Source organism: Pseudopodoces humilis, chromosome 1 (genome assembly GCF_049639895.1).
Source record: "Pseudopodoces humilis isolate 2021_Gansu_Grassland_sample_001 chromosome 1, ASM4963989v1, whole genome shotgun sequence".
NCBI classification, from domain to species: Eukaryota; Metazoa; Chordata; class Aves; order Passeriformes; family Paridae; genus Pseudopodoces; species Pseudopodoces humilis.
In genome coordinates this window covers 105044091-105070807 of record NC_142200.1, presented here as the reverse complement: position 1 = coordinate 105070807, position 26717 = coordinate 105044091, and the positions used below count along the sequence as shown (strand labels likewise).

The 26717-nt window shown below is 42.5% G+C and overlaps 1 protein-coding gene across 1 annotated transcript in view; it reads right to left on the bottom strand.

The window, feature by feature from the left end:
• AOAH (acyloxyacyl hydrolase) overlaps window positions 1-26717 on the bottom strand; it is a 72713-nt gene that overhangs the window by 5176 nt on the left and 40820 nt on the right. Inside the window, exons 13-21 of the mRNA XM_005519060.3 lie at window positions 23543-23634; window positions 21554-21636; window positions 16130-16166; window positions 14909-14983; window positions 9658-9830; window positions 7234-7292; window positions 7094-7153; window positions 5448-5544; window positions 1828-1904 (exon numbers count right to left, since the gene is read on the bottom strand). Coding sequence (XP_005519117.1) covers window positions 1828-1904; window positions 5448-5544; window positions 7094-7153; window positions 7234-7292; window positions 9658-9830; window positions 14909-14983; window positions 16130-16166; window positions 21554-21636; window positions 23543-23634 — 753 coding nt within the window. The remainder of the gene's footprint in view (window positions 1-1827; window positions 1905-5447; window positions 5545-7093; window positions 7154-7233; window positions 7293-9657; window positions 9831-14908; window positions 14984-16129; window positions 16167-21553; window positions 21637-23542; window positions 23635-26717) is intronic.

The following is a 26717-nucleotide window of genomic DNA, read 5'->3' as shown; positions in this document are numbered from 1 at the left end:
TCAATGCATGCAGGACATCATCTCACAACATAAAACTGGCCCATAAAATCCCCCCATGATTCTGAGCTGGGGGAGCTACCAAGTGGCCCTGCCAGTGGCTGGGCAGTGTGGTGGGGTTTGCTTGCAAAGGTGTCACCCTGAAAACTCAGCTTCTGAGCTTGCTAGCATAGTTTTCTAAGGACTTTCCCAGGACAGTAGCTGTAAACATAGATATGTGTACATTCTTTCTGTTACACGTCTTGTGATGGGCACCTCTCATGGCCAGTGCAGTGAGAAAGTGTTATCCTGACCATCCAATCCCTGGCCGTGGTCAGAAGCCTATAAATCCTGGGAGGAAAAATAAACTCTGCTTTTTCTTCACCACACCTCAACCTGTGTTCGCGTGATCTATTCATCTTCAGCGGTAACACAAAGGAGACTGACTGCTGCTTTGCTCTGCATATGTGTTTGAATTTCAGGTAGTGTATAGAAAACCAACTGGCTTTGTTTGCAGCTGACTGCAGAACATGGTCTCTCTATGTGTTTTACAGGGTCGGGAAAAAACTAATTTGAATCGAGCGTGGTGGGAACCAGGCAACCTCACACTAGACTATCAAACCCAAGCAAAGACTTACAGTGGAGCAGCTGGTGCTCCTTCCCTTTTGTTTATTTCTGCAATAAACAGACCATAAACCTTCTCCTGCCACCTGTCCTAGGAGGCTAAGCAAGCAAGTGAAAATGTAATAATATGTAGATACTGAGCATAACTAATTTATATTAATAACATCAAAAAGGATCTTTGTTCCAGACAATGACAGGCAAGCCTCGGAAGCTGCAGGGTCAGGTCAGGGCTGGAGGGGGCCTGTCTGATTTCTGCAGTGCTGTCCTACTGTCCTGATCCTGAGAAACTCCCACAGGTGTTTGAGCAGGCAGCTGGCCAGCCTAAGTGGCAAGGATGAATTTTTGTGCATTGAGACCTGTTTGGTCACAATACTGGTCAGTGAGGGGAAGAGGCAGAAGACCTTGCAGGAGTCAGAGCAGAGCGCAGCCGTCAGAAATATCGGAGATATCGGCTCTGGGGCTACAGTCATCATTTAGCCATCATTTAGATTGGCCAAAGAAGGCACTCAGGCTTGTATCAGCAATGGTGTGGCCAGCAAGGCCAGGGCAGTGACAGTGATTGTCAGTGTACTCAGCATTCGTGAGGCTGCACCTCAAATCCAGTGGTCAGTTTTGGGCCCCTCTCCACAAGAAAGACATTGAGATGCTGTGGAGCTTGTCCAGAGAAGAGCAACAGAGCTGGGGAACATTTTGGAGCACAAGACTTATTGAGGAGCAGCTGAGGGAACAGAAGTTTTTTACCCTGGAGAAAAGGAGGCTGGGGTGAGATCTTAGTGCTCCCTACAACCTAAAAAGATGCTGTGATGAAGTGGGGGTTGGTTTCTTCTAACATGAAACAACTAATAGGACACGAGGAAATGGCCTCCAACTGCACCAGAAAGGGGTTAGAGATTGGTTATTAGGAAAAATTTTTTCAGGGAAAGGGTTGCCAAGCATTGGAACAGGCTGCCAAGAGAAGTGGGTGCATCATTATCCTGGAGGTATTTAACACATGCTGCTTAGGACAGGGTTTACTGGTAGACTTGGCAGTGTTATAATGGTTGGCCTCCATGATCTTAGAGGTCTTTCAAACCCAAATGATTCCATGACTCTGTCCCCTTTAAAACAGACAGATTCCCCAAATCTGCATCCCTGCAGAGTGCCAGCTGGGGTAGCAATAGGCACCAACATCCCACATGCTCCCGCATCCACCGTGCTCCCACCCATCTCCTGGGCTCGGGTTTTTACCTGGCTGGGGTGGAAGCCATCGACTGGTTCAATCAGCTGCCAGGGCTCACCTCCCATCTTTCGCCACTCCTCAGCCGCTGCAAAGAGCACAAGAGAGGGGTTTATCACCAGTGAGATGCACGGAGACTCACCCCCAGAGATGTACCTCCCTCCTCTCCTCTGCATGAAGATGATGATAATTCACATAGAGTTGTCAGAGCCAATAGTGTGTACAAACCCTTCTCCTTGGGGCAGTATTTAAGCCTTTATTGTTCTTTTTTTTCCTCTGCGATATTTATGCAAGGAAGTGCTTTGAACGTAAATGATCGTAAAACAATTCACTTTCCCTCCCAACTAAGATGGATGCTGTAGCAAGTAAAGTTGTAAATTATTTAATACTGATTGAATTGTGCATTTCCCATGTTAGCTGCATCTTCAGCAGTGCAAAAGAAAAAGTAGAGATAAAGAAAACCTCTTTTTAGAGAAAGAGATGTTAACAGAATATTCACATAGGCTGAAGTCTGCATGAACAGACTGTCATTTTTGGTTACTTATCTTCCAAGTGGTCTTTTTCAACTCCAACAAAATAACCTTTTGAATTACATAAGCATGACATTCAATGCAAATGATGCTGTGCTGTAAGCCCTGGAGCCATTAGAGAAGTAAAAAGCTTTCTCTCTTCAAAAGGGCTGCAGAGCGATCAAACATGGGACTAGTGGATATGGCATTAACAGACTGTAAATTCAATAATTCCTTTCATAATGACAGATTAAGAATTCTTAATAGCATTATGCAAGCATCCTGTCAGGAAGAAAATGTTCTCCATTCAAGCGGCACAGTTTGATCCGGTCCCACCGCTGTTTTTTGGACCCTGGCTATTGTGTCAAAAAGTGATGTCTGGGTCCCCATGCTAACTCTAATTCACAGAAAGGTGATATTCCTGCTTTGACTATAGAAACCCACTTGTGATGCTTCAGGAAGTGCCCAAAGTAACCTGTTTCAAGACATGGAACTTGTAGGTTTGTTTAAAATTTACAGTATTTTGGGCATAACACATATTTTCCTTAGATTGCACCACGCACTGCACATATAGATGCACAGAGAACTTACTTAACCCATTATATATGATATTGTACTTGGAGTACAAGGCTGTGTACTGTGTTTCACTTTGTAGAGAGACTACTGTTAACAGTGCCAGAAACAGTAGAGGATAAAGTAAGATATATAAAATTTGTATCAAGATAGGTCAGTTTATAGTATTATACCTGACCTCCAAAAATCCTAGAGCAGTTGAGCAAATGCTCACCAGCTGAGTATGTCCAGAGTTTGTCTTAGAAATGCCTTGGCTGGACTAGTCTAGAGTTTGCTTCCATGCACACCAAGGAAAAGGCATAAAAAGCAACCCCTATCCCCCTCTTTATTGCACTTCTTCACAAAGGAACCACTAATTTCTTCAGTCAAGGTCAGCATGTGAGCCTGAGTGTCCACCTAAATAGAATAAATGGTAATATACTCAAATTTTACTCGGAGGAAGCTGGGACCTGCTATGTACATATATATGCCCAGGCCAGGCTGAAATCAATGTACTCAGTGTGTAACCACTGTTAAATATTTGATGTCTGGAGAGTTTAGGGAAGGATTTGCTGCTTGCTTCAGAAAGAGACCAGAAAAGTAGGTCAGAAGCCTTAGCTGGCTTTTGAGCACACTCTCGATCTGACAGCTTTCCTGATGGCAAGCTCCAATCCTTGGCTCTAGGGCGGCAGGAAATTTTGCAAAGTGTCTTTCAAAGCTGATGTTTGTATATGCATGTGTGATTTTGTTTACTTCATTTATTTAACACGATGTAATCAAGAACAGCAAATTATATTAAGATGTTTCCTTTTGTGAAAGCAAATAAATTAACTAAAGTTAGTAATTTAACTTATTAAAGTAATTTGCCTACCCAGCAGGTAGTTCATTCCAAATCCTAATGACTTGTTAAATATTAAGTAGCTGAGGCAAAAGCCATCAGGAGACTTGGACACCCTTGAAACTCTGTGCTAAGAGAATGCACTTGACAGCAGAGCCCACCTCTCTGACAGAAACTTTTGGACAGAAAGCCTGCCTCTCCCATCCTCACTTCTTTACCTCCTCCTCCTCCATATGGTGTTCATGAGACCCAGAACCAGCTTCCTGAATTGGGTCATGTAGGATAAAGTAAGTTTATGAATTTTGATAGGATTTGGCTGCAAAATGAGATTTTTTTTTTTTAATAATCTTAGGTGCCATGGCAGCTTTGTGCTTTCAAGGACAGCCAAGCACTAATGGGGAGAAGCATTAGAGAAGTACACTTTAAAGTATTGACAGGGTGCTTCTGTCCCTTTGTGGCTTTGGATTTAGATGTCTGCATGCTGGGATTTAAAATATAGTCCTCAGACAAAAATTTTTCAATAAGGACTGCATGGAACTACCTCTCTATGTGAATATAAAAACAAGGAAATGCAGATCAAGCCTTTTTCCTTATTATTATATACTATTTTTTTAATGTAAACATTCAGGCTATCTGGTAGAGACCCCAGAATGGCAAGGGCTGGAGCTCCTGCCCCATGAACGGAGGCTGAGGGACAGGGACGGTCCATTCCAGGGAAGAGCCTGGGGAAGACAATTAAGATGGGGCCAGTGCACACAATTAAAAGCAGTGCATACTGGAGGGGGAGAGACTAGTTGTAAAATGGGAGATTCAGGCTGGATATAGAAATAAAAAGCTGTTTTCCTACTTTCCCATCTCTGTCTAACTACTTGAAATATGTTACCCTCATCTCATGCTGATCCTTATTATTAAAGACTGTGTTTCTCCTTGTGATGAATCCAAGCTGATGCTGGGTGTTGCCTCAAGCTGGCCCCCTGTGCATCTTGCAGGGCAAGCAGAGCAGAGAGGGATTCAGGGAATTCAGGGACCGTCCCCAGCCCCACAGGGACACTGTCTGCTCACACTCATGCATAATGACAAAAGCTTCCTGGATGTTTTAATTTATTTTTATGTGTCAGTTTCAGAAGAAAGTGATTTAGGTAATGCACTTACCTAATGTCACTAAAGATCACAGAAGGACAAGTTTTGTAAGCTCTTCAAGTCAAAAGTTACAGTAGTATGTAGGTGTTTAAAGAAACATAGGAAAGATGCTGGTTATTCCTGGGAGAGGTGCTTCTACTTTTGGGAACAGTGAGAGGGTGGCTGTGTTATTGAGGCAGGAAAATGGCTGATGGAAGACTTCCTTCCCAAGGCACTGCTCTCCTCCCAGAGGAGGGAGCATGGAGCCCAGTCAGTGATGAAGTAAACTACATCTCATGAAGGCTGCTTTGACCACTGCAGGTATGCATCTGCAGCGTAGACAACCCACTATAAAAGCAATGTTCAAAAATAAACCCAAATCTTACAGACCAATATGGTTTGCACTGAAAGGTGCCAGGTTGCCCCAACCATGGAAGCCAGGAGAAGCTGGAATTAAGGATACCTCCTTGGCCACAGCCCTGACAGCAGGTCACCTAGGCTGGCTGACTTTACTGCCCTTCTCCTGGTACAGAGCCAAAATATGAGGAGCATCTCAGCAGGCCAGAACTTGAGTAAATGCTCCGTGAGAAAGACAGGGCGAAAAACAACTTACTTTGTCTCAGCGGGAAATCCATGTAGAGAATATCAAAGCTGGCAAATTTCTCAGATCTTGCTATTTCTTTCAGGACATTGGAAAGTTGTAATGCTCTCTGCAAAAATTAAACAATTTAATGACTGTTCATTGCTATTCATGTTGTTGCTTTGCATGGATTCAGCTTTTGTCACTGATATGCAGGCAGGAACTAGAAAGCTAATGTTGCCCTTTCAGCTGGGAGACCAGAAGTGAAATGGGGCTCTTCATCAGAACATGGGCTTGCATGGGCACCACCAGCCTTTGTTCTACCCAGCTCATCCCCACAGGTTGCTCTGAGGCCTCAGCTGATTTCATAAATTTATTACAACATATGCTTATTTCACTGCAGACCTCTTTTAGTAGTGTCCCTACCCTAATATAAATATTCTAAGTTTCTTGCTTTTGGAGCTCTTTCTTAAAGAAACACAAAACTTTCCTACAAGAGAAATGTCCTCTTTTCCTATTATCCTTGCCACCACTAAGCTGGGGGTGATAGAGCTTATCTATGCAGACCAAATTCCACCCTTACTTTCAGAAGGGTAAATTACCACCATTGAGTGTCTGCCTAACTGATACATCCAGCGTAATTTCTGCAGCCATAACAGAGATCAGGATCTCCTAAATATTTAAATTGTGCAGTTTGGATAATAACATAGACAATTAGTTTCAGACAGGGGCTCAGAATGATTAATTCATACCCTGCAGACATACGCATTGTTCATGGACAGAAGTTACATGTACTCTATGTTCCATATTGTTGGTATGAATATATAAGCTGAAATCCTGCAAAGATTTAGGAATGTGCTTAATGGCTGTCTCTGAAGTCAAGAGGGACAGGGCATAAAATGAAATACCTGTGTAAGCTTTGGTGAAATTAAGGTCATATTTTGTTGTTTAATGAATGCAAACATTAATACAACCATACACAGAGACAAGACCTTTGACAATATTTGGTTACTGGCTCCTTTTACATGGCTGTAAGGGACTGCTGGGATTAAAAATCAGCTTGTACCATAAGAAAATAAGTGGCTGGTATTATGTGTCATTCACTTCTGAGCCAGATTTTTAGGGTGAGTTTTAAGACGTCTCTGTTCTGTCTGTTCCCATTCCTGCACTGAGCCTGGATGCTCCCTGGTCACACCATCTGGTGATTAAGTCCACAGAAATGTGTCTGAGGAAGATTAGCACAAATCCCAAATGAAAACAGGGTAAGGCTCTTGCACTCAGGACCTGATCCCACAGCCAGAAAAATCTGTGCAGCTGGCTTGTCATACCAACAGCTAACTTGACTCAAAAGCCTTTTCTTTCTTATCAGGTACATTTTCTTCTTAAAGAACATGAACCTGAACAGTTTTGTCTCAGGGAGATCACATCCCTTGAGCATAAATTTGGGTAGCTGAGAGGTTGTAACAGGAATACCTTTACAAATCCCTTAACTTGAGCATGCTGCCTCCCAGAGCCTGAGAGGCATTTGAAAGAATAATATTTCCACAACTTCTCCTCGCCTTTGGAAGAAAAAAACTGTCCTGACGTCTTGCCTTTGAGGCAGTTGGGCTTCTCTCCTCAGACAGAGGGCAGAGTGTCTGAGCACTGGGGTGGTCTCATTGCACCCCATTGAGACTTACCTCCGAGGTCAGATTCCTGAGGGTCTCATTGGGGGTCAGCCAGCCGCTGCAGGGGCTCACCTGGGCAGGCATGAGGAGAGGGGCTTTAGCAGCAGACCAAGATGAAAGGGGGGCTCCTGAGCTACAGCTGCAGACCTTACCTGGAGGCAGTCGAGGAAAGAGTAGAGTTGACTGTACGTGACATCCTTGTTCAGTTGTCCTGCAAAACACAGAGAGAGAAATATCGAGTGCCCGATGGCCAAATGTGACTTCATTCTGCACGTCTGTGCATTCCCATGCCTTACACCCCTGGGTGGCAAGAGGCACCCCAAGACCCCCACCATACTCCCTACCCCCAGGGTACCCTCCCACCACCAGAGCAGGGGTGCAACAGAGGTGCCAGCATCAAGGCATCCTTCCTGCTACGGTGCCCATGTCCCCACAGTGTGCAGAGCCCCAGAGCTGCTTCTCCCACATCCCTCTCCTGCCTTTCGTAGGTCTCACGTGTGGGGTTAGTCATCACAGCCAATGCCACCCTCCAAAGTGCATGACTGATATTTTCCCATTAACCTGTCTCTCACCCGCCAAAGAAATGCAGGGTTTACAAAGCTGAAGGGTGCTGGTACACACTGACTTTCCCATTTACTTTGCAGAGGTTGGCCTTAAAAGGGAGAAACAATTTTGCTGTCATGGAGGGAAGTGGATATGCTTGTGTGGGTGAGGAAATTCAAGCACCAAGTCAAACATCCAGCTAACATTCCCTAAAACTTACAGTGCTATGCAGTTGCGTGGCTTGCTGAGAATCTCAGTCTTTTTGCTTCTTTGGTAACTACAACTAAGATGGCAATTAAATGGCCACATTTTTTCTGTATTGGTTGTCCTAGTGTTTGTACTACACTGGTCATCTCATCAGGCTTTGATGCTTTTGCAGTACTGAAATAGGAATTTCTTATTGCTGTTTTTAGGAACTGTGAAGTACAATCTCTCCCAAGTGAAATGGGCTTCTCAGGTTGCTTTGCAGTGGCTCCCTGATAGAGATGTGTTTCCTGCCTGTTACACAGCTGCCCATCACCCAGCAGCAGTTCCAGCTGCCCAGGAAGCAAAAGATGGAGAGTTCAAAGATCTAGGAACACTTCTGGCTATTTGGAGGTTCCAGATGCCTTGAAGCTTGAAGCATCAGGCCCTGGGATGGGCTGTTGTAGGGACCAGGGATTTGACAGAAAGACAGACTGATGTCTGGTCACGGCTGACTGGCAGCCAAATGGGGAAACCTGCTCACAGCCTGTTGGAGGATGTGCCAGAAGGGATCCCTTGCTGCAAAACGTGTTGCTTAGGATTAATTGGGTCCTTCCAAGGCAAATCAGCCCCTCTGAAAATTTTCCAACTGATCCTATAGTTAATCACTCCTGATTTGGCTATGTGTTGTCTGTGATAATTAGACACCTAGTTAGAGGAACTGTTGCTGTGATAAACATGCACTCAAGGGAAGAAATGGGTTCACGTGACTAAAAATTAATTATGTCAAGTTTCCCCTGCCCTGAAAGGGGTAAGATTTTTATCTATTTTTATTTTCTTTTTTTTCCCCCCCACATTGGTGCTAGAATAGTGACTAAGAGAGAAAAATACAGGAATAGAAATGGGAAAGCTGTGGGCCCATTGGTAATTACTAGGGAACCTTGGGGAAACCACAGCACAGCTGCAAGCTGTCTTACCCAGTGGTTGCCAAAATCATCTGAAGTTGCAATCTACCATTTTAACGATGTGATTTAGCTTCTCTCTTTCTTTGCTGGTGAGAACTATTATGACAACAACTTCCTGCTTGTCAGATGCAAAAAAGATTATTTTACTCAAATACAAGTAAGTACATACGTTTGGTCTAGAAAGCCGAGAAGTGAGCGGTCTGTTAATGGTCTCAGAGGCACTGTGTCATTCACACCCTGAGATGGCAGGCTCCCAAAGGCAGCCTCAAAATCTCTGAAAAAAGTGCCCCAAAGCACTTTACACTCTGAGGGAATGTCCCAAAACATGCCTGCACACAGTATAAGGTTTCAATCATCACATGCAGGTAGTTTAGGAGGTTCCAGGCACACAGTGCTGGCAGAAAATGTATTTATCTAATATCAGAAAAGTCTTTTGCAACCCTCTGACTTAATCTTCTGCCTTGGCCCACATTCAGTTTTACTACAACATCCACCAATCAGTGAGCACAAACCAAATGCCCACCTCTACCCGTAACAACAATCAGGATGAAGTGCAGGCAGGCCAGTCACAATTTTGGGCCAAGACTGAGGTAGAACAGCTTGTGTACTCCACCACAACATGTGGTGGAGTGGCTTGGAGCTGGGTGGGTATGCCTGGTAGGGGAACCAGGCAGAGTAGGGGTGTAACCTGTCCTGCACTGGGGGTGGTAAGAGCTGTTGTTCCTACTTCTGCAGCACAGCCAATATCTGCCTCTTAGTTCCCAGGTCTCCTCCACTCTGTCAGGTTTGCTTGAAGTCATCAATAGATTCACAGACTTTTTAGGGAGAGACAGCAACATAAATGGGCAGACAACCAGGAAGAACCCCACAACACCTCAAATTTACCTAGAGGGTGATATCTGTCATGCAGGTTATCCCAGAGGAAGCGACCGTCTACCAAGCCTGTTAAAATCACATGGCTGCCATTTGGAAGATGGGAGTCCAGGTATCGCAGAGCTTGCACCACATTGGAGAGCATTTCCTTGGGTGTGGTCATGTGGGCCAGCGTGTCACGTTCCCTAAAGAAGAGGATGCCAATAGGACATTGTGTCAGGAATACTATGTCCCCAAAAGGGCACTGAAACAGTGTCATTTTCTCTGTTTGCTGCTCTTCCACACTAAGTCAGCTGAATAAAACATTAGAAAAATGCTGTGATGTCTCTCACTTGTCATTGCCAAAATAAGATGAGATATAAAAACCTCCATCCTCAGCGTACCCTCCCCAGTGAGACAGGGGAAGAAGAGAAAGTAAAAGCAAGAAAACTTGGGGGTCAAGGTGAAAAACCAAACCAAAGCAGTTATTGTTCAATAAGTGAGGAAGAAGTAGAAGAAGAGAGAAAGCAAACAAAGAAGTGATGCAAAACCAAGCCTTCATCACAGCTGGGTGAAAGTAGGACTTTTCCCATGGGTTCCTGTGCATATCTTGCCTACAGCATACTCTTTGATTATGCAAGGTAGGAATATCTAAGGTAGCTTTGTCTCTCACATATCCCACACCTCTTTCTACAGTTCTCCAGAAGGGCAGGAGAGGGGTCTGGACAAACATGTGAGCTTAGAGAGAGGTGATACCTAAGATTAAAATAGTCCATTGGGGTACTGAACCTGTGTCAGTGCTCCACATGGACTGAATTCCCACATTTTGTGACTCATTGTCAAGCGTGAACCTCTTCAAGCCAGATTTCCCAGCTCAGGTTTATCCTTCCCCTCATATTTAGCTGTAAATGCTGCAGGAGTGTGGGGGGAAATTAAATCCTAAAGTTGAAATACATTTCAATTTATATAAGAAAAACAAACAAGCAAAACCACCCCAGGCTGCCTGGAGAACACTGCTCTAGTTATGTTATTATAGCAACCACTTTATTACAGAAAAAGCATTTGCACACTCTCCCGCCTGAGAGCTGTTGCTGAGCTCTCATGGTGCACGTGTCCGTAACAGGGGCTGACAGCAAAAGGGGGAACACATCCCTGAGAAGGCTGTCCCATCCCATCAAGAGGGGATCCATCCACCTTGGGAAGCAGGGTCCTGGGACAGTTTTCATTCTGTCTTGGTGGTGTAATAACCCCCTTCAACACTGCAGGCTGGGGATGGTGTGGCTGGACAGTGCCCAGGCAGAAAGGGACTGGGGGTGCTGGTGACAGCAGCTGAACATGAGCCAGCAGTGTGCCCTGGGGGCCAAGAAGGCCAATGGCTCCTGGTCTGGATCAGGAATGGTGTGGCCAGCAGGAGCAGGGAGATCATTCTCCCCCTGCACTCAGCACTGGTGAGGCCACACCTGGAGTGCTGTGTCCAGTTCTGGGCCCTCAGATCAGGAAGGATGTTGAGACGCTTGAGCACATCCAGAGGAGGCAACAAGGCTGGTGAGGGGCTTGGAACACAAACCCTGTGAGGAACGGCTGAGGGAGCTGGGGTCGTTTAGCCCGGAGAAAAGGAGACTCAGAGGTGATCATATCACTCTCTACAGCTTCCTGAAATGTAGTTGTAGTCAGGTGGGGTTGGTTTCTTTCTCCAGGCAACAGCTGACAGAACGAGAGGACACAGCCTTAAGCTGTGCCAAGGGAAATTTAGGATGGATATCAGGGAAAAGTGTTTTACAGAAAGGGTAATAAAGTATTGCAATGATTTGCCTGGGAGGTGGTGGAGTCACCATCCCTGGATGTGTTTACAAAGACTTTATATGGCACTCGGTGCCATGGTTTAGTTGAGGTTTTAGGGCTGGGTTGGACTCGGTAATCTTGAAGATCTCTTCCAACCTAGTCATCCTGTGATTCTGTGTGGCTCAGCTGACCAAGGTGTTCAGAGAGAAAGGTCAAGAAGAAAGACAGAGGATGTCCTTCTGAGCAAGAGGGTTGCACTAATGACTACCCTCATTATTTTTCAGTGGTTCTCACATTTTGTCCTCTTAATTGTGCTCTTTGCTTGTAGAAAAGCAATCACCTTAGATGCCAGAAGGCTCCATCCACATCCTTTCCTAAAGAAAATACTTTCATCTCTATCTTGGCTTCCCAGGGGTAAGAGAAAGGCAAACTTGATGCTTGCAGTGCTGAGCAAGCTGCTGGTGAATTGGGTCAGATTCCTTGTCAGTGAACACCAGAGAAGCAGGAGTTTTCCAAGGCATTGTTGTTCTCTCTCAAGGTGTTCAAAATGTTTGAATTCAGAGGGAGGGAGTGGGTGCTGAGTCCTGTGTGGGAGAACCATGTTCCCTTAGAAGGATTTGGGATTCTTCAGTGAGCTGCATTTTGCACACAAAATAATAATTGGGTGAGTTTCCTGGGCCCAGAAATTTATCTTAATGCAGTATGTGCTGCTGAAGTGCTTGAGACTTTCTAGCAGGGAGAACTGAAAAACAGCATTAGGATTCAGGTTTATATTTGTGACAGCCACCAAATCAAGCTACTTTTGAGATAAGACTGTGGATTTGCTGTGAAATTACTTCATTTCGCCTACAGGTGTTGCAGCACTTGATTTCAAAATACTGGTCTGATGTAAGGCCTCTGCCACAAGTAAACATGTCAGCATAAGCCCAAATTAATATGACATTCATAATTCCACTTTCTCTTGTCATGCAGTATTGAAGTTGTGCAGGTATGCCGGTGTATTTCTTCACATTTCCTTTCTGTGCCAGGCTATGAAATTAAATCCAAATGAGAAGAAAGCAACCTTGTAGGCACATTTGATTTTGGCTCTGCCATACAGACTCCAAGGTGCCTGGGTGAGCATCAGGGCCTGTAGTGGTACCCTCACCTCATTTCCCTGGGCTTGCTGCACAGGGCTGCTATGCCCAGGCACGAGGGCTAGGGGTGTTGCCTGCTCACACACTATTTTTAGGGCCAGAGGGGTGCAGCAGCTCTTTGGTGCTGATAGCTGTACAATAAAGGGGCATTATGCTCTTGCTGGCACTGGTGTCACTCTGTACAGGATCCTGTCATGGTGGGTTGCTGCTCACCCTGCTTTGCTGCTGCCACCTTGCTGTTTGCTGCAGATGTCATAAGTGCAGGTCTGTGAAGGAGAGGCTGGAGAAATGGCACCATATCCAAAATGCAACTAATATTTGCAATAACTACAGCATTTGAGACTTCTGGTGCTCATTATTTTCTCATCTGGTTTTTAGTTTTTTGGGTTTTTTTTTGTTCTAGGTCTTTGTATCCCATATTTACACCTCAGTGGGCTGAGAGATACCATTGCCATCTGTCTTTATTTTTCTAAGCCCCCTGTTTGGACACCACAGTATGGAGACTACTGGGAATGTGTAACACAGGCTGCCAATTTCATTATCTTTTCCCTCTACAAACATCCACATTACTCATTGCCCCTCTCTTTGCATTGGGATGAAATACCTGCATTTTAACAATGCTTTGGGAAGAGCTGTGTCTCCAGCATGCTCAGCACACCACCCTCTTTTGAAGCCAAAATCAAAAAAGGATAAGGCCAGGAAGGCTGTATTACTGCAGTTTAAAGCTGTCCTTGAAGAGGGTTTTATTTGCTAAGCCCTAGGTTTGAAGTCAAGCCCATTGGGTGCTCTGTGTCCTCTGTAACCTCTGTAGATACATCAGAGCCAGGGCAACCACACAACAACTGGACACTGGAAAAAACCTCTCTCCACTGTCCATCCCCCTCAATGGAAACAGCATGATGCTACAGAAGCTGTGGCATCTTTCCTTGCAGGAGTCACAGGGATCACTACAGCCTGATAGCCTCTTTTGATGCTGTGAATGTTTTGGAAGAAAACAGACAGAAAGCAGCAGTGAGAATTTGAGCAGACAAAAGTGTCTCTGCCAGATAGTGAATGCTGGGATAAAAAGACATCAGAGTTTCAAGCAAGCATTAAATACTGTTCTGGAAGATTTTGGAATATACAAATGGGTGAGGCAAGATCAAAAATGGATTAAATTTCTGGAAAATTTATTTTTACTTCAGATGAGTAGAAAGCAGTGTTAGAGGCAGGGTACGCAAAAGGAATAGCCTGCAGAATGAGGAATGAAACAAAGGAAAGGACCTAAAAGGTGCCCCTGTGGCCCCACTTCTGCCACAGCTGAGGGCTCCCAGGTTCTGCAGTGTCAAGGAAATGACTTTCCTCATCTGGAGCACAACACCTGGCAAAGTTTCAACCCATGAACCTCCTGTTAAGCAGTTTTAGTACACCAAACCTTTCATGACCACGTCTGACAGCCTGCATATAGCTCCCACTTCATTATACAATCTGCAGGTGAGAATTTTCAAAACCTTTGGAAGGAAACTTGGTTGAGTGCACAGCATTTATTAAAGTGAGTGTTTTGAAAGTCTCTGTGTAAGTAAGATAGATTTCTTCTATGTACAAGAAAAGCTAAAGATTGACCGTGATGCAAAGAAAGTTGCACTAGCAACAGCTCTTGGACCTCCTACAAAACCAAAACTGCAGTATGGATGTGCTGTGCACTGGCCTGTTTGCAAGGTGTTTCCTGCCTTCCCACTACCAGGAGGAGGGGAAGCATCCAGCTCATGACCTCTTGGTGTCCCTGTGAGCATTGTTAATGGGTGATACCAGAACTATTAGTTTTGAAAGCTTCAGTTCATTCTCCTGCAGAGCTTATGATGTGAGTAAAGCTATAAAGACAAAACAACTCATCAGGAGAACACAGCAAAGAGTGCAGGCAGCAGAGGAAGGGTGAAAATGGACCTTGACAGGTCATTGTGTTGTCGTTCCTCAGAAATGATGAACCAGTCGTGTTCTTCCTCCTGAGAGGAGGTGGCACACTGGATAAGATGGATATACATGTTTTTAAACAGTCTTTTTCCCCTCCTGTTGTTATTATTAATTTCCTCTGCTAAGTTAGAAATAATTACTTCAGACATACCACTGGTCATTTTATGACTGGCTTATAGAAGAAAGAAAGAAAGAAATGCAAGCTCCAAATGAGGACTGGTAGGTGCCTATGAAAATACAGGTAAGGAAACAACAAGTATTTTCAGCAGAAAGTTTAGAAAGAAGGACCCATAGCAAAGAACAGTGCCATCATGGAGAAGCACAAAGCAGGGAGACACAAATGTCCAGACAGTCAGCAGTACTCTAAAGAAGTCAAATTGATGCTACTATAAATGTTAATTTAGTTTACAGCTTACCCGTTGCAGACGTCATTCCCAATTGTAGCGTAGATAACTATGGCTGGATTGTCCAGCAGCTGGTTTCTGGCCAAACTAAAAGATAAATATGGAGCTGTATTAACAGGAAAATACACTCTCAGTGACTGAATCACACACCATGCTTGTGTGAGATCACATTTGGAAGTATCACAGTTGGATATGGCCAATACTCAAATGAGTGTGCTCCTATGTTTGAGAGAGGTGTTCAAGTTTGTTTGGTTTTTGGGTTTTGGGCTTTTTTTGGTGTTTGGGCTGGATTTTTGTGGTTTTCTTTGGTTTTTTTTGTTTTGTTTTTTTTTGTTTGTTTTTTTTTGTTTTGTTTTTTTGTTTGTTTGGGTAGTTATTTTTTTCACTCCAGTTTTACATTTTAGTAAAGTGTCTTAAATTAAGTTCTTTTCCACTTCTCCCTTTCACTGCTCATGGACTTGTCTTTTTCACTGTTTTTCCTGCTGTCTTTCCATTTTCTTTGTATTATTCAGAAGCCAGATCAAATAGTTTCACTTTGGGACAAAGACGTGAATCAAGATGGGAATTTTTTAATCAGAGATGGGAGAGGAAGACTAGGTGTGGCTGGCAACTAAATCTATGTGTAGAATTGAACTCAAGAACAAACCAGGATGCGGTTTGAAACTCAGTGCTAGAGGGCAAGGATTCATTACTACTTTTTCTGGAGGAGAGAAAAAGAAATCCTTTAGGACACAAACTATATCAGTGTCAAGCAAACTAAATGAAACCCAGTTGACCCACAACCCACCCAAATTCATCTGAAAAGGAGAGGTGCAGCCTCTTACTACCCAGTAGCTGTTCAGTGATACCCATATGGAAATAACAGTGGACCTGCCCATGTCTATCTGCATTGCTACATGCAGTTAAGGGGACCCAACACAGAGATTTATGGAAAGGCTTAATCTCTTCCCTAAAATCACTGGAAATACTCTGCTGCCTTAACAGAGCCAGGTTCAAGGCCCTGGAGATGGTGATACCACACTTAAACTCAGTTTTTCTTCTGTTTATTAATGTTTATACTAGAGAAGAAACAGCCAGCACTTCAGAGCACGCTGGTCAAGGGAAGCTGTGCTTTTCAGAACTCTCATGGATAACATAATCCTTACAGTGCTTTGCTTGTTTCTGTCAAAGAGGTAGAACTTTATCAGTGCTCCTGTACCTCCAGTTAGCTCTTGAATCCCATTAAACACTCACCTTTTTATTAGAGAGAGGAGGTTTGCTGAAGAACCGCCTGATCACACACAAGGGGAACAAGAGAAATAGTACAACATTATTATAGTGACAAAAACCCCATGAATGCAAAACCGAATTTCATTGCACATTTTCAAGAATGTAGAAGCACTAAAAGTAAAAATGGAGCAACAGTTCATCTCTGTAACCATTTTAGGTGTTGGCACTAAGAAGTAAAGCTATATCCAGGGAGCTGCTGCTTTCTTATCTGAATTGCACACCTCAGCCTGTAGAAAATCAAATACTTTTAAGCGCAGGGTTGTTTGGATCTGGCTTTTTAATCTAGGTCTGGCGGCTTCTTCCCATCTGTTGAGCATAGTAGTCTCCTGTAAACCAGCCAACCTGACTTGTCAACAGTCAATCTATTTTAACTTTCCCTATAAATTGCACAGGGAACTGTTCTCGCTCTTTAGCTGTGAGAGTAAGTGTCTCACAGCTATCATTGGGACTGATTCAGGTCCTAAACATAGGCACCAAGTGCCATTTTTGACATCCCAGAGTATCCAAGACACTTGCAGCAGGGCTTGTGGGTACATCACAAGATGCATGAGAGATTGTGCACTTCTGGAGAGGCAGCTGGAGGTAGAAAATATACCATAAAGCACCTTAAATAGCTGTAGACACCAGTTTTTGGGTTCCTGCACTGCTCTCCCCACAGGTGTGAAACTTAGAAAAAGTAGTATTAGGCCTGTTGTACTCCTCGCAAGAGGGTCTGCATTTCAATAGCAATTCACTCAAAGGGTTGGATGAAAATATTTCCTCCTTGAGGAAAGGAGCTGGCTACACTAAAACATCTGTGAGCATCTGTAATATTTAATTTATGTTTTGAATGAGAAAAGCATTCCCACTAAGTAAAGCTTTTATGCATTAAACTTATTAGCAGGTCTTTAAAGGCTATGCATGTTCATCCCAACCACCCCCAGCACACAAATCAAACCCCATCACCTGCAGTACAAGAGGGATAGCAAACAAGGAGCTAAAATACTCTGTGCTTTGGTCAAGATGAGACTAGGTCTGTGATTGCAAGAAACTCACCTCATGGCAATGTACAGTAACATAATTTTCAGAGAAGCAGATCCTACAGGTAGTACTTGCTCTTTTTTAGCAGTATTTTCACTTTATTCTCTTTTTTCATTCCTTCTCCCCTTGTATTATCCTCCTCCTATTCTCAGCACAACTCTTCCCTGGTCTCTCTCTCTTCTCTTTTCTGCATTGTGCTTCTGAGGCTTGCTTTGAGGAGTAAATCCTGTCCTCCCTGCAGCTCTTGAGGGGAAACTTGTGGACAGAACATCATTAAATCCCTGCTGGATTGGTATGGGGGAAGAGATCTGAGAGATAAACCCCTAAGGTAGCAACAATACACTTTGCATTTTAATAGTGATGCCTTTGTTATTATCACTCACAATGATGCCAACCACGTATATCAAGGCATCCTTTATGTTTTAAATAATCCAGTTTTTCCAAGCTAAAAATGAATGTATCAGTCTGCTGCTTCTCTCCTGGGGGTTGTCGATCCATTCAAAATTCCAGCCCTTCTGTTGAGAAGCTCTTCACAGCAGGGCAAGAGCCCCACAAAAACCTTAGAAACTATGGCTTGGAACATAACTACTAACATTTTGGTTTTTTTCTGTTTAATAGTCTTTCTTTCAGTTAGAGCTGAATTCCCTCTGTTTAAGCCATTCTGTCTCAAGGCTCCCTGGACTGTGGCTGCAGTTTGAGCATAAATAAACTAGTGAGACCTCTAGAAATTAAAAGTATTTACAACAAAAGCAATAAGCTGTTCTTGGGTATGTATTACCTCCACAAGCATGTGTAGTTATAAGCAGCCCTGTGGAAAGCATTAGAACAATTACAAATCAAAGCATCAAGGAAATGAATGAGTTTTTTAGAAAACAGTTTCCATGGGTAAATTGAGTCTTCAAGGAAGCTTTTGTGATACAGGATGCACTCTGTGATGAAAACATTTGAGAGAGAAAAGGAGACAAAGTAGAACAGTTACCCTTACACTGTTGAATGTCCTGGAATCTCCCCCTGGATCTTTCCTGCCTCTCTCTATTTCTTTCAAAGTATTCTCAGAGCAGTGTTTTGGGTTTTTTTAGTTTTGGTTGAGAAATCAAGGTTAGGTTTGCTTACAGTTGTGAGGAAGGGTCTACCACATCCAGAAGATAATGGGATTTCTTAAGAAAGGGAAGGCAGAAATGCTGTTAGCTAGCATGGAGGCTGGGGAAGCCTTTCTCCCCAGTGAAGATTTGTGTCCTGAGAAGAGCAGTGGTGGAATGTCCCTTTGTGTTGAATCTGACACAGTGCTGGTGCTTTTGTAGGGGAGCTGGACAGGAACATTGCTCTTGGTGCCTGGCTTGGCTTGCCATTCCTAGGCTCTAGCCCTTGGCTGCACATCTCCTCCACCAGATCAGCATCCTTTCCTTGCACACATGTTCCAGAGGAAAGTTTAGTTGTCCCAGGTGGGGTTAGGTCAGGCTGGTGGCCAGCTGTTTGCTTTATTGACACTGAGGGTGGCTTTTAAAATCCTCCCATTCTGGGAAAATATTACTCCAAATGAGGCAATAAAAGTGAACCTTTATAATGTAGTGTCAGTGTGATGATTTAGAGAAGATAGACTGAGATTCTGCTCTCACTGGTAATTTTTCCCTTTTTTAAATTCACTTCTTAATTTTCTTCAGTCTTTTACCCTGACACAGGCTCACCTCTTTTTATATACTGCAGGTGTCTGTAGTGTAAGTGGAAAGGGGATATGTGGAGAGAAAAACAAATTATGAACACAGAGATTATAAAAAAATCTACAAGGGAATTGGGAAAAGGAAGCACATGAAGTACTAGTCCCATTAATGTAAAAAGGGCAGAAGAAGATAGTTAGGGTATTAGGTACTGAGACAAACTGGATATAAATGAGAACTATTAGCACCTAATCATCCTTGACCATCTAGTTTGGCCCTTTTTAAAATTCTCCCTCACCAGAAAGCCCACCTGGGGGAATGCAATGATGGGAGCCACCAACTCTAGTGCCCTGCAACTTACAGGCAAGAAAGTCAGAAGCACCTGACTGATGACACCAAATACGTTGTAAAACATTTTCACAGAAGACTCAAAGCCTCAGGAGCCCCATGTGTACCACAGGAAGGAGGAAGACATATGACAGGCATTGCTGGCATCATTGGTGCTGGCACCAGAATGCAATTTTTAAGGTGCAAATGCCCACCTGAGTCTGGAAGTGATCCCCGCATCATGATACCTGTCTGTGCAACCTCTTCTGCCTGGTAAGATCACAGACTCATGGAATCACAGAATTTTTAGGGTTGAAAGGGACTTCTGGAGATCACCTGGTCCAACCCCCCTGCCAAGGCAGGGTCACCTAGAGCAGGTGACACAGGAACACATCCAGCTGGGGTTGGAATGGCTCCAGAGAGGGAGACTCCATGACCTCCCTGGGCAGCCTGATCCAGTGCTCTGCCACTCTCAATGGAAAGTTCTCCCTCATGGTGAACTGAAACTTCTTAAATTTTATCTTACTGCCATTGCTCCTCATCATGTTGCTGGGCACCACCAAAAAGACTCCAGCAATGTCCTCTTGGCACCTGCCTTAGAGATATTTATAAGTGTCTGTTGGAGGTGGAGGGCTGGGGCAGATCCTTTCTGATCCAAATTTTTTTTTCAGGAAATTCCAACCATTTAATAAGTTTCTAAGTAGTTCTAGAGGCAGCAGGGCTCCTCATTTGTAGCCAGCATGAATCATCTGCTGGAAAGGAAGAACATCCCATATAGCTAAATTATCTACCCGAGGAAAATAAATTTTCCCAAGCTTCTGCAGCCAGTTTTCTGAAGCATGAAAATTAATTAAATACAATAGAAACAAAAAGGCATAATCACAGCATAATCAAGTGTCTTTTAAACCTGCTGTTAGGGACATCAGCTAATCCAAGACACAAAAGCTAACATCATAAAGCTCAATTTATAAGGAAGACTACTGCCACCCCTTCACACAGCCCCTCTGTCAGCTCAGGATTTCTTGTTTGCCTTCATTCCTTTGGTTTAAGGTTTTCACTCCTTGATAGTAAGTTTTTTTTTTTTTTAATTTTCTCTCTAAACAGAGGTAAGATTAATTAAATGAAAACCTGTGTTCTTGTACCAGAACTATCCTTCAGTTTAAACCATTCTTCCCTCTCTGTGGTATTTATGCCTCAAAGGAATTCAAAATGGTAATGCCTTTTAATTAATGCTTTTCTCAAATGTCAGCATGTCATATCATCCCTTCAGAAATCTCCATTGCCCTAATCCTCCCAAAAGCATTGCCCTGTGTCCCTGTCAAGGTCAGTCCTCCCTAGATAAATGGGACCAAAATCTGAGGTTTTATCAGGGCTTGTGGGAGGAAGGACTGTCTCCCTGTCTCTAGAGAAAATGCCACGCATGATACATCTTGCAACCTTCTTATTATCTTTCCTCTGCTATGCTGCACTTCTGGTGGTTTCTTGGAATTTTTCTTTGCACCCCAAAGGCTCCACCACCTCTGGCTGATGGGTCACCAGTTTACAGAGAAGTCTTACCATTACTTCTGTCATGCATGTTTTGTACATTGGTATTTGCTTCAATTCCTGCCACTGCTGTTCCCAAGCTCATCTAAATTATTCCTGTGTAAGGATGTGTCCCACTCCAGGATGGTTAACACTTTGCAATTTAGCATCATTCACAGAAGCCATCAAGCATGTGCCTTGGTCTTTGCTCTAAGGCCACCACTCCAAAGCAGCATCAGCCTCAGGAGAGATGCAGGAGGGACAGGGCTTCACTCTCAAACCCACTACTCTTCCCTGCTTAGCTGCTTCTCTACCCACTTCTTATTTCTTGTATTAATCTTCCTCTTCTTCACTGCACACTGGAGTAGCATACAAGATACTTTCCTTAGTTCTAGGTAGATCAGGTCTACTGCATATTTATATGCATATTATATAAATATATACAAACACACACACACACATACATATATATATATAAATTAAAATGTTTTTTAGTAGAAAGATGATGTGTACCAGCCCCAAAAAATAATCAAAACACAACGGTGTTAAGTTTTGATCTTTGTCTGCTCAGTGTCAAGTTTTGTTTATGTCTTTGATTACTTGTTAAAAATTTGTTCTGAGAGCACATTAAGATGGCAGCACCACTGGGTTAAATAAGTTCTGAGTTAAGTAACTGCTGTTCTTTATTTTTCTGTAAGAAATGCAAACAACTAAGAAGGGGCTTCTCTTTGTGACAGATGTTCATTATTGCAGCATCAATTGTCAGTACTAGTAATGTTAAAATAACAATAACAACAACAACAACAACAACAACAACAACAATAATAATAATAATAATAATAGTTTAAAAAAGTTAACATACCATTTTGGGAAATGTTCTGCAAGTCTCTGTGATTACAGCGATTTCTCTTGCGTAAACGTAGATACAGAGAGTCTGTCCATCCTCTGAAACAGAGAAAATGCAAACTGCTAAAGTCAAATGATAATGATGAAAATATAGCTGATATTAAAAATGAAGTATGTTCTTGTCTCTGAAAAACTCAGTACCCCAGTTATATATAAATCTCTATTTCACCATCTCTATTTTTTTGTGGTCATAAATCTTTTTAATCTTGAACAGCGTGGCCTAAAATAAAGAAAATATATCTGCTCAGAAACTATAAATTGATGAAGAGTTTCTCTGACATTGTTCCATCCAGGAACAATGCTTTTATCCTGGTCTTGCAGATAAGGTGTTTAAAAACCTTTTTGTTATACATCATTTATCAAAACAATTTTGTTGGTTGTTCACAGATTGTCTTTTCAATTGGTTGTTATGGAACAAGTAAAAGAGAAGAAATATTGGCAGAGCAATAATTTCCCAACATCATAAATCTTGGACAGATTAATCTGAAAACAGGTTATGCTTGACTGCTATAAGTTCTGTCTTTTATTTTTGCACTGCTGAGAAAAATGAAAAAACCCCAAAAACAAATTAAAAGGATGAAAGCCCAAAGGGTGTTGAGAAGACCAAGCTCCCAGCCATGAGTACATGGTAATTTCTATCTGGGTTGCAATTGTTTGTTTGGTTTTGTTTTTCTTTCAGGAGTGGAAGAGATTAAAAACTGAACACTGGACCAAGGCTTATCACTGACAACTTCAGGGGCCGTTCTAAGCTCTGATCACTTGTGAGCTTCAGATTCTCTGGAGCCCAGACAAGTGCTGTGTACTGGGAGGCTGGGCATTCTGACAGACTTTTAAATGTCAGTTTTGCTATGGCTCTGATAGAGAAGGCTGCATAGATCTCTCCTGTTGGCTTGCCAAGTAGTAAACTGCCTTAAAGCAGATACTGTGTGAATGTAGCTGAGGCTGAGAGCCTGGATTTTGCACAGGGAGCAAAAAAGAAACAAAAAAGTCCGAGTATATGGCTCAACAGATATTTTTCCTAGAAAAAGAAGTTATTCTGCCAGCTTTTAAATTCTGCTGGTAGAAAGCTTCTTCAGGCTTGACCCATGCTTGGTTTGGCATTCAGCTGTATTCTTATCCTAAACATAAAAAAAAAAAATCTGAAACTCAGACCAGGCACTGGTTGATGATTGTATCCTACAGCTCCTTCAGGATTCAAAGGCCTCTTAATGCTGGCCAGAGAAAGGATTAATAAAAAGATTTATTTTTTTCTTTAACTTCACAGTTAAAACTGCAGGCATTTCAAGGTGTTTTGTGTTTGGACTTTTTTCTTCCTTCCCTTCTGGCAGAGACTTACTTTTTTTTCTGTATCCCTGCAATCTTACCCATCCACATGAGCCAAATTAACACAGCAAATTGGGTCACAGATTCTTTCAAATTCTCCTTTTGCCATTTCCCTCTAAGTGTGGTTAAAAAAAAAAAAAAGATGTGGGAGGGGGAGAAGAAAGATTTCCCCCCAGTAGAGAACCCTATGAAATAATCATAGGGATACCCTATATTTCATTGTTTCAGCAGCAACTCGAGGAAGAGAGGAAGATAAAAAAAAAACCCCCAAAACTATAAAAAAAGAGAAAAGCTGATTTTTGTTACTTTCAGCAGTGCTCTCCTTCCCCTGAATTTTGTAAAAAACTAGTTTATCTTTTATTTCTTTGAGGTTTTTCTCCTCCTAAATTGCAGTTTGACCAGTTCTAAAACCTACCCTGAATTTCAGGATGACTTGCTTATATATTTAAAATATATTTTAAAAACCTAGATCCAGGGTTGATCTTTGTTTTAGAAAGAGCAGATGTAGAGCTGAATAGTATTTTTCTCTTTCCTTTCAAGCACTGCTTTGGTTTTTTTCCTTGCTGTGCTCTGAGAGACCTGGAGACTTGCTATGAGTTGGCCACCCTGTCTGTTTGCTTACCCAATGGTGGAATTCAGAAATCCAGTGATCTCTGAGAACTGGGGCCAGTCAAGCTCATCACTGAAAGCCATGGGGAGATTAGCAAATGATTTCTGAAAGAGAAATTTTTAAATCAACTCGGTTTCACCCTCACAGACATAAAATCCTCTTAGCAAATTTGGACACTTCTTAGCAGGAGCATTAGCCAGACAGCAGCAATTGTAACTACTGCTAGTAGTGTTAATTATGTTTGCATATACTTTAAAAGTTGGCTTTTGTAAGACAGGAATATGAAGAGGTGGAGGAAGAAAAAGCAGAGGAGAATTGCAGGTCTTAGCACCCCTTTTTCCTGAAAGAGTCCAAAACTCCTCCTGGAAGAGTCTAAAACTCCTCCTTATGTGAGCAGGTACTGCAGGTGCAGACCCCCAAGGCAGCAGCTGATTTCTCGAGCTTCTGTCCTGTCCAAAGGTGTGTCAGCCTTGGGCATGGGAAGAGATGATAGTGTGATGTCCCCAGGGAATATGGCAAAGGCATAATGTCAAATTGTCTCAAAGCTCCCCTGCCCTCCACAGCAGGATGAGCTGAGAACACCCGGTCCCCTGAAAACCTCTGCCTGGTCCTCACGAAATTTTGGGGATTTTTGGCACTAAAGCAACAGAGTCAGAAAGGCCTCTGAGCATGGCAGGGACACACCATCTGATATCACCTTCCTGTGCAAATACATGCATCCTTTACCCTTCTCTGTTTTGCTGATATTAGTCCCTAATGCTTTTTTACAGCAACTGCCGCTGTGAAATCCTCTCTACAGATGCAAGTCATGTTGCACATTTGAAAAACAGTGCCCTGTTCATTTCTATTTTGTTTTCTGAATGTCTCAAAAACGGTGAAAGGTTAGGAAAATAGCTTTGATAAATTGTGCCACCTCAGAAGGACAGAATGTGGAGTAAATTTCCAGCTTCTCCTAGTCTGGGGTATACTTGCAAAGACAAATGTATAAATCCAGTGTGCTCATAAAGAGGAAAAACTGCTGATGAAAAAGGTAATAACCAAAAGAAGGTCAAAACATAAAATCAGAGAACCTACAGCCTGGTTTAATCCATATAATTTATTAGCTTCATTTTCTCTTCAAGCAATTCTGGGGTTTCCTTAAGACCTCCCTGCTATAAACAACAAGCAGGTGGGTAATTCTTTATCCAGGAGGGTCAGAGTAACTGCGAGTAGAGCTAGAACAGAGCTAAATGTTTGTGCTCCCCACCAAGTTCTAATTCCCAGGAAAATATTATTTAGGTGAACGGGAACTATACTTGAGGATATGGGTTAAGTATAAGGGTTTTGACTATAAGAGGATGAAGGGAGATTCAGGGAAAAGGGAGGAAAAGCAAGTAAAGGGGGGTTTTAGGGGACAGGAAATCCTGAAGCCATGCTCTGAGCAGTCTAATGCACAGCAGATGCCAGTTTAAAGCATGTAACAGCACATTTGACCCACTTACACTACATTAGTTACCAAGGTGAAAAGGGGCCTGTCTTAATTATCTTTCAGTCATTCTCTCTCTCTCTCTCACACACATACATATATGTGTCCTTGTGGGTATGTGTACATACATGTAAAAAAACAATATTCATTTTTTAGGGCTGCAGGGAAGCATCAAATTTGCCTTCTTCAAATCTGTCAGTTTTGTGTGCAAGCAGGCACTTAATCCAAGGGCACAGCTATGAGCAGAAGTGGAGGGATACAGCATAGCTTGGCCATTTGCAATATTTTCCTCCTCTCAGGTTTGCATTAGAGGTGAGAGAAACAGTCACCTAGCATAGGAAAAAACCCTGCAGATATGATCTCTTATAAGTGACACATATATTAAAGTATAAAAGAGAAAAGAATGATTTAATATTTTTAAACAAATAATTTTATGAACAATTATTATCTCATTATTTCCCTTTGACACTCCAAAACAATATCTTCATTGGACAAGTACCAGTAATTTTTAAATGTTTGGTTTTTTTCCCCTTAAAACTTGGCTTAAATATTAATTTTCCAGAACCTAATTGAGCTGCAAATTGATTTGAAGAGGAACATTTGAGCCCAAAATTATAGTTGAATTTGAAAACTGTATATACACTTAGCATTGACACTGTTCCAGCTAAGCACTTAAGGGCCAGACTTTTGAAGATATTTCAGGTCTAAAGGGTGAAGATGAGTAGTTAATGGAAAATTCAGAAGAGTGTTGAACCTTAAACTCTGCATTGATGTAGTTTGGAAAGTACAGCCTAACAGACTGTGTTGCTTAGTCTCAGATGCAAATGTGTCCCACTCTAGAGGTGCAACTGTGTTGACTTTTAGCATAAAACTCTCTTGAGCACAGCCTTGTTTAAATACCATTCCCTAGACTATTCTGGCTGAGAAACCTACTTCAGCCCACGTGCCAGATTTTAGCAGAGAATCAGTAGAAAATTATTCCAGCCTAGCTTCAAATGCCATATTTTAGCCTCAAATGCTTTAGAGGGGTCTCATTTCAGTGAACATCCTCCTCTCCTAGATGGAGCTACCTTCTCCTACCTTGAAGCACGGGGCAGCCAAAGCCACAGCTGGTGCTGAACACACACGTCAAGCTGTGCTTAAGGTTCAGGGTTGCTGTGGCAGGAGATTTTCAAAATCAGAATACAAAAGGGCACTGGAAACCTAACATTCATACAAGCCTTTAGAAATGTCAGTCCTGGAAAATCTGAAATCATTGAGGTGTACCTTAATTTGAAGGAAAAATGGGTGTTTCTTTTTAAAATTATTTTAATGCTGTTCAGATCCTGGTGAGAGTATTAAATACCACAGACAACTTTATTATTCTGAGTATACAAATAAGCAAACCTTAAGCGCTTGAGAAAAACACAACCTATCTTTTCTAAAAGCACAAATTGCATTTCTGATCTGTAAAGCTGCAAGGGACAGAGGTTTGAAATTGAAAAAAGTATTACCTTATTTCCCACAAAATGCAACATCTTACTCATGACAATACTAGATTAGAGAAATGTGCCTGCGTGTCACTGGATCTAGAGGAATGCTAGATAATGTTTTTAAAAAGAATTTCACACATCAAACTTGTGTTTTTTTCTAGTGGTGCAAAAAAGAAGTGAGTGGAATAAGTGCTCAGGACATCCTGAATCCACATTTGAGGAAACGATGAATTCTGTTAATAGGAAATAA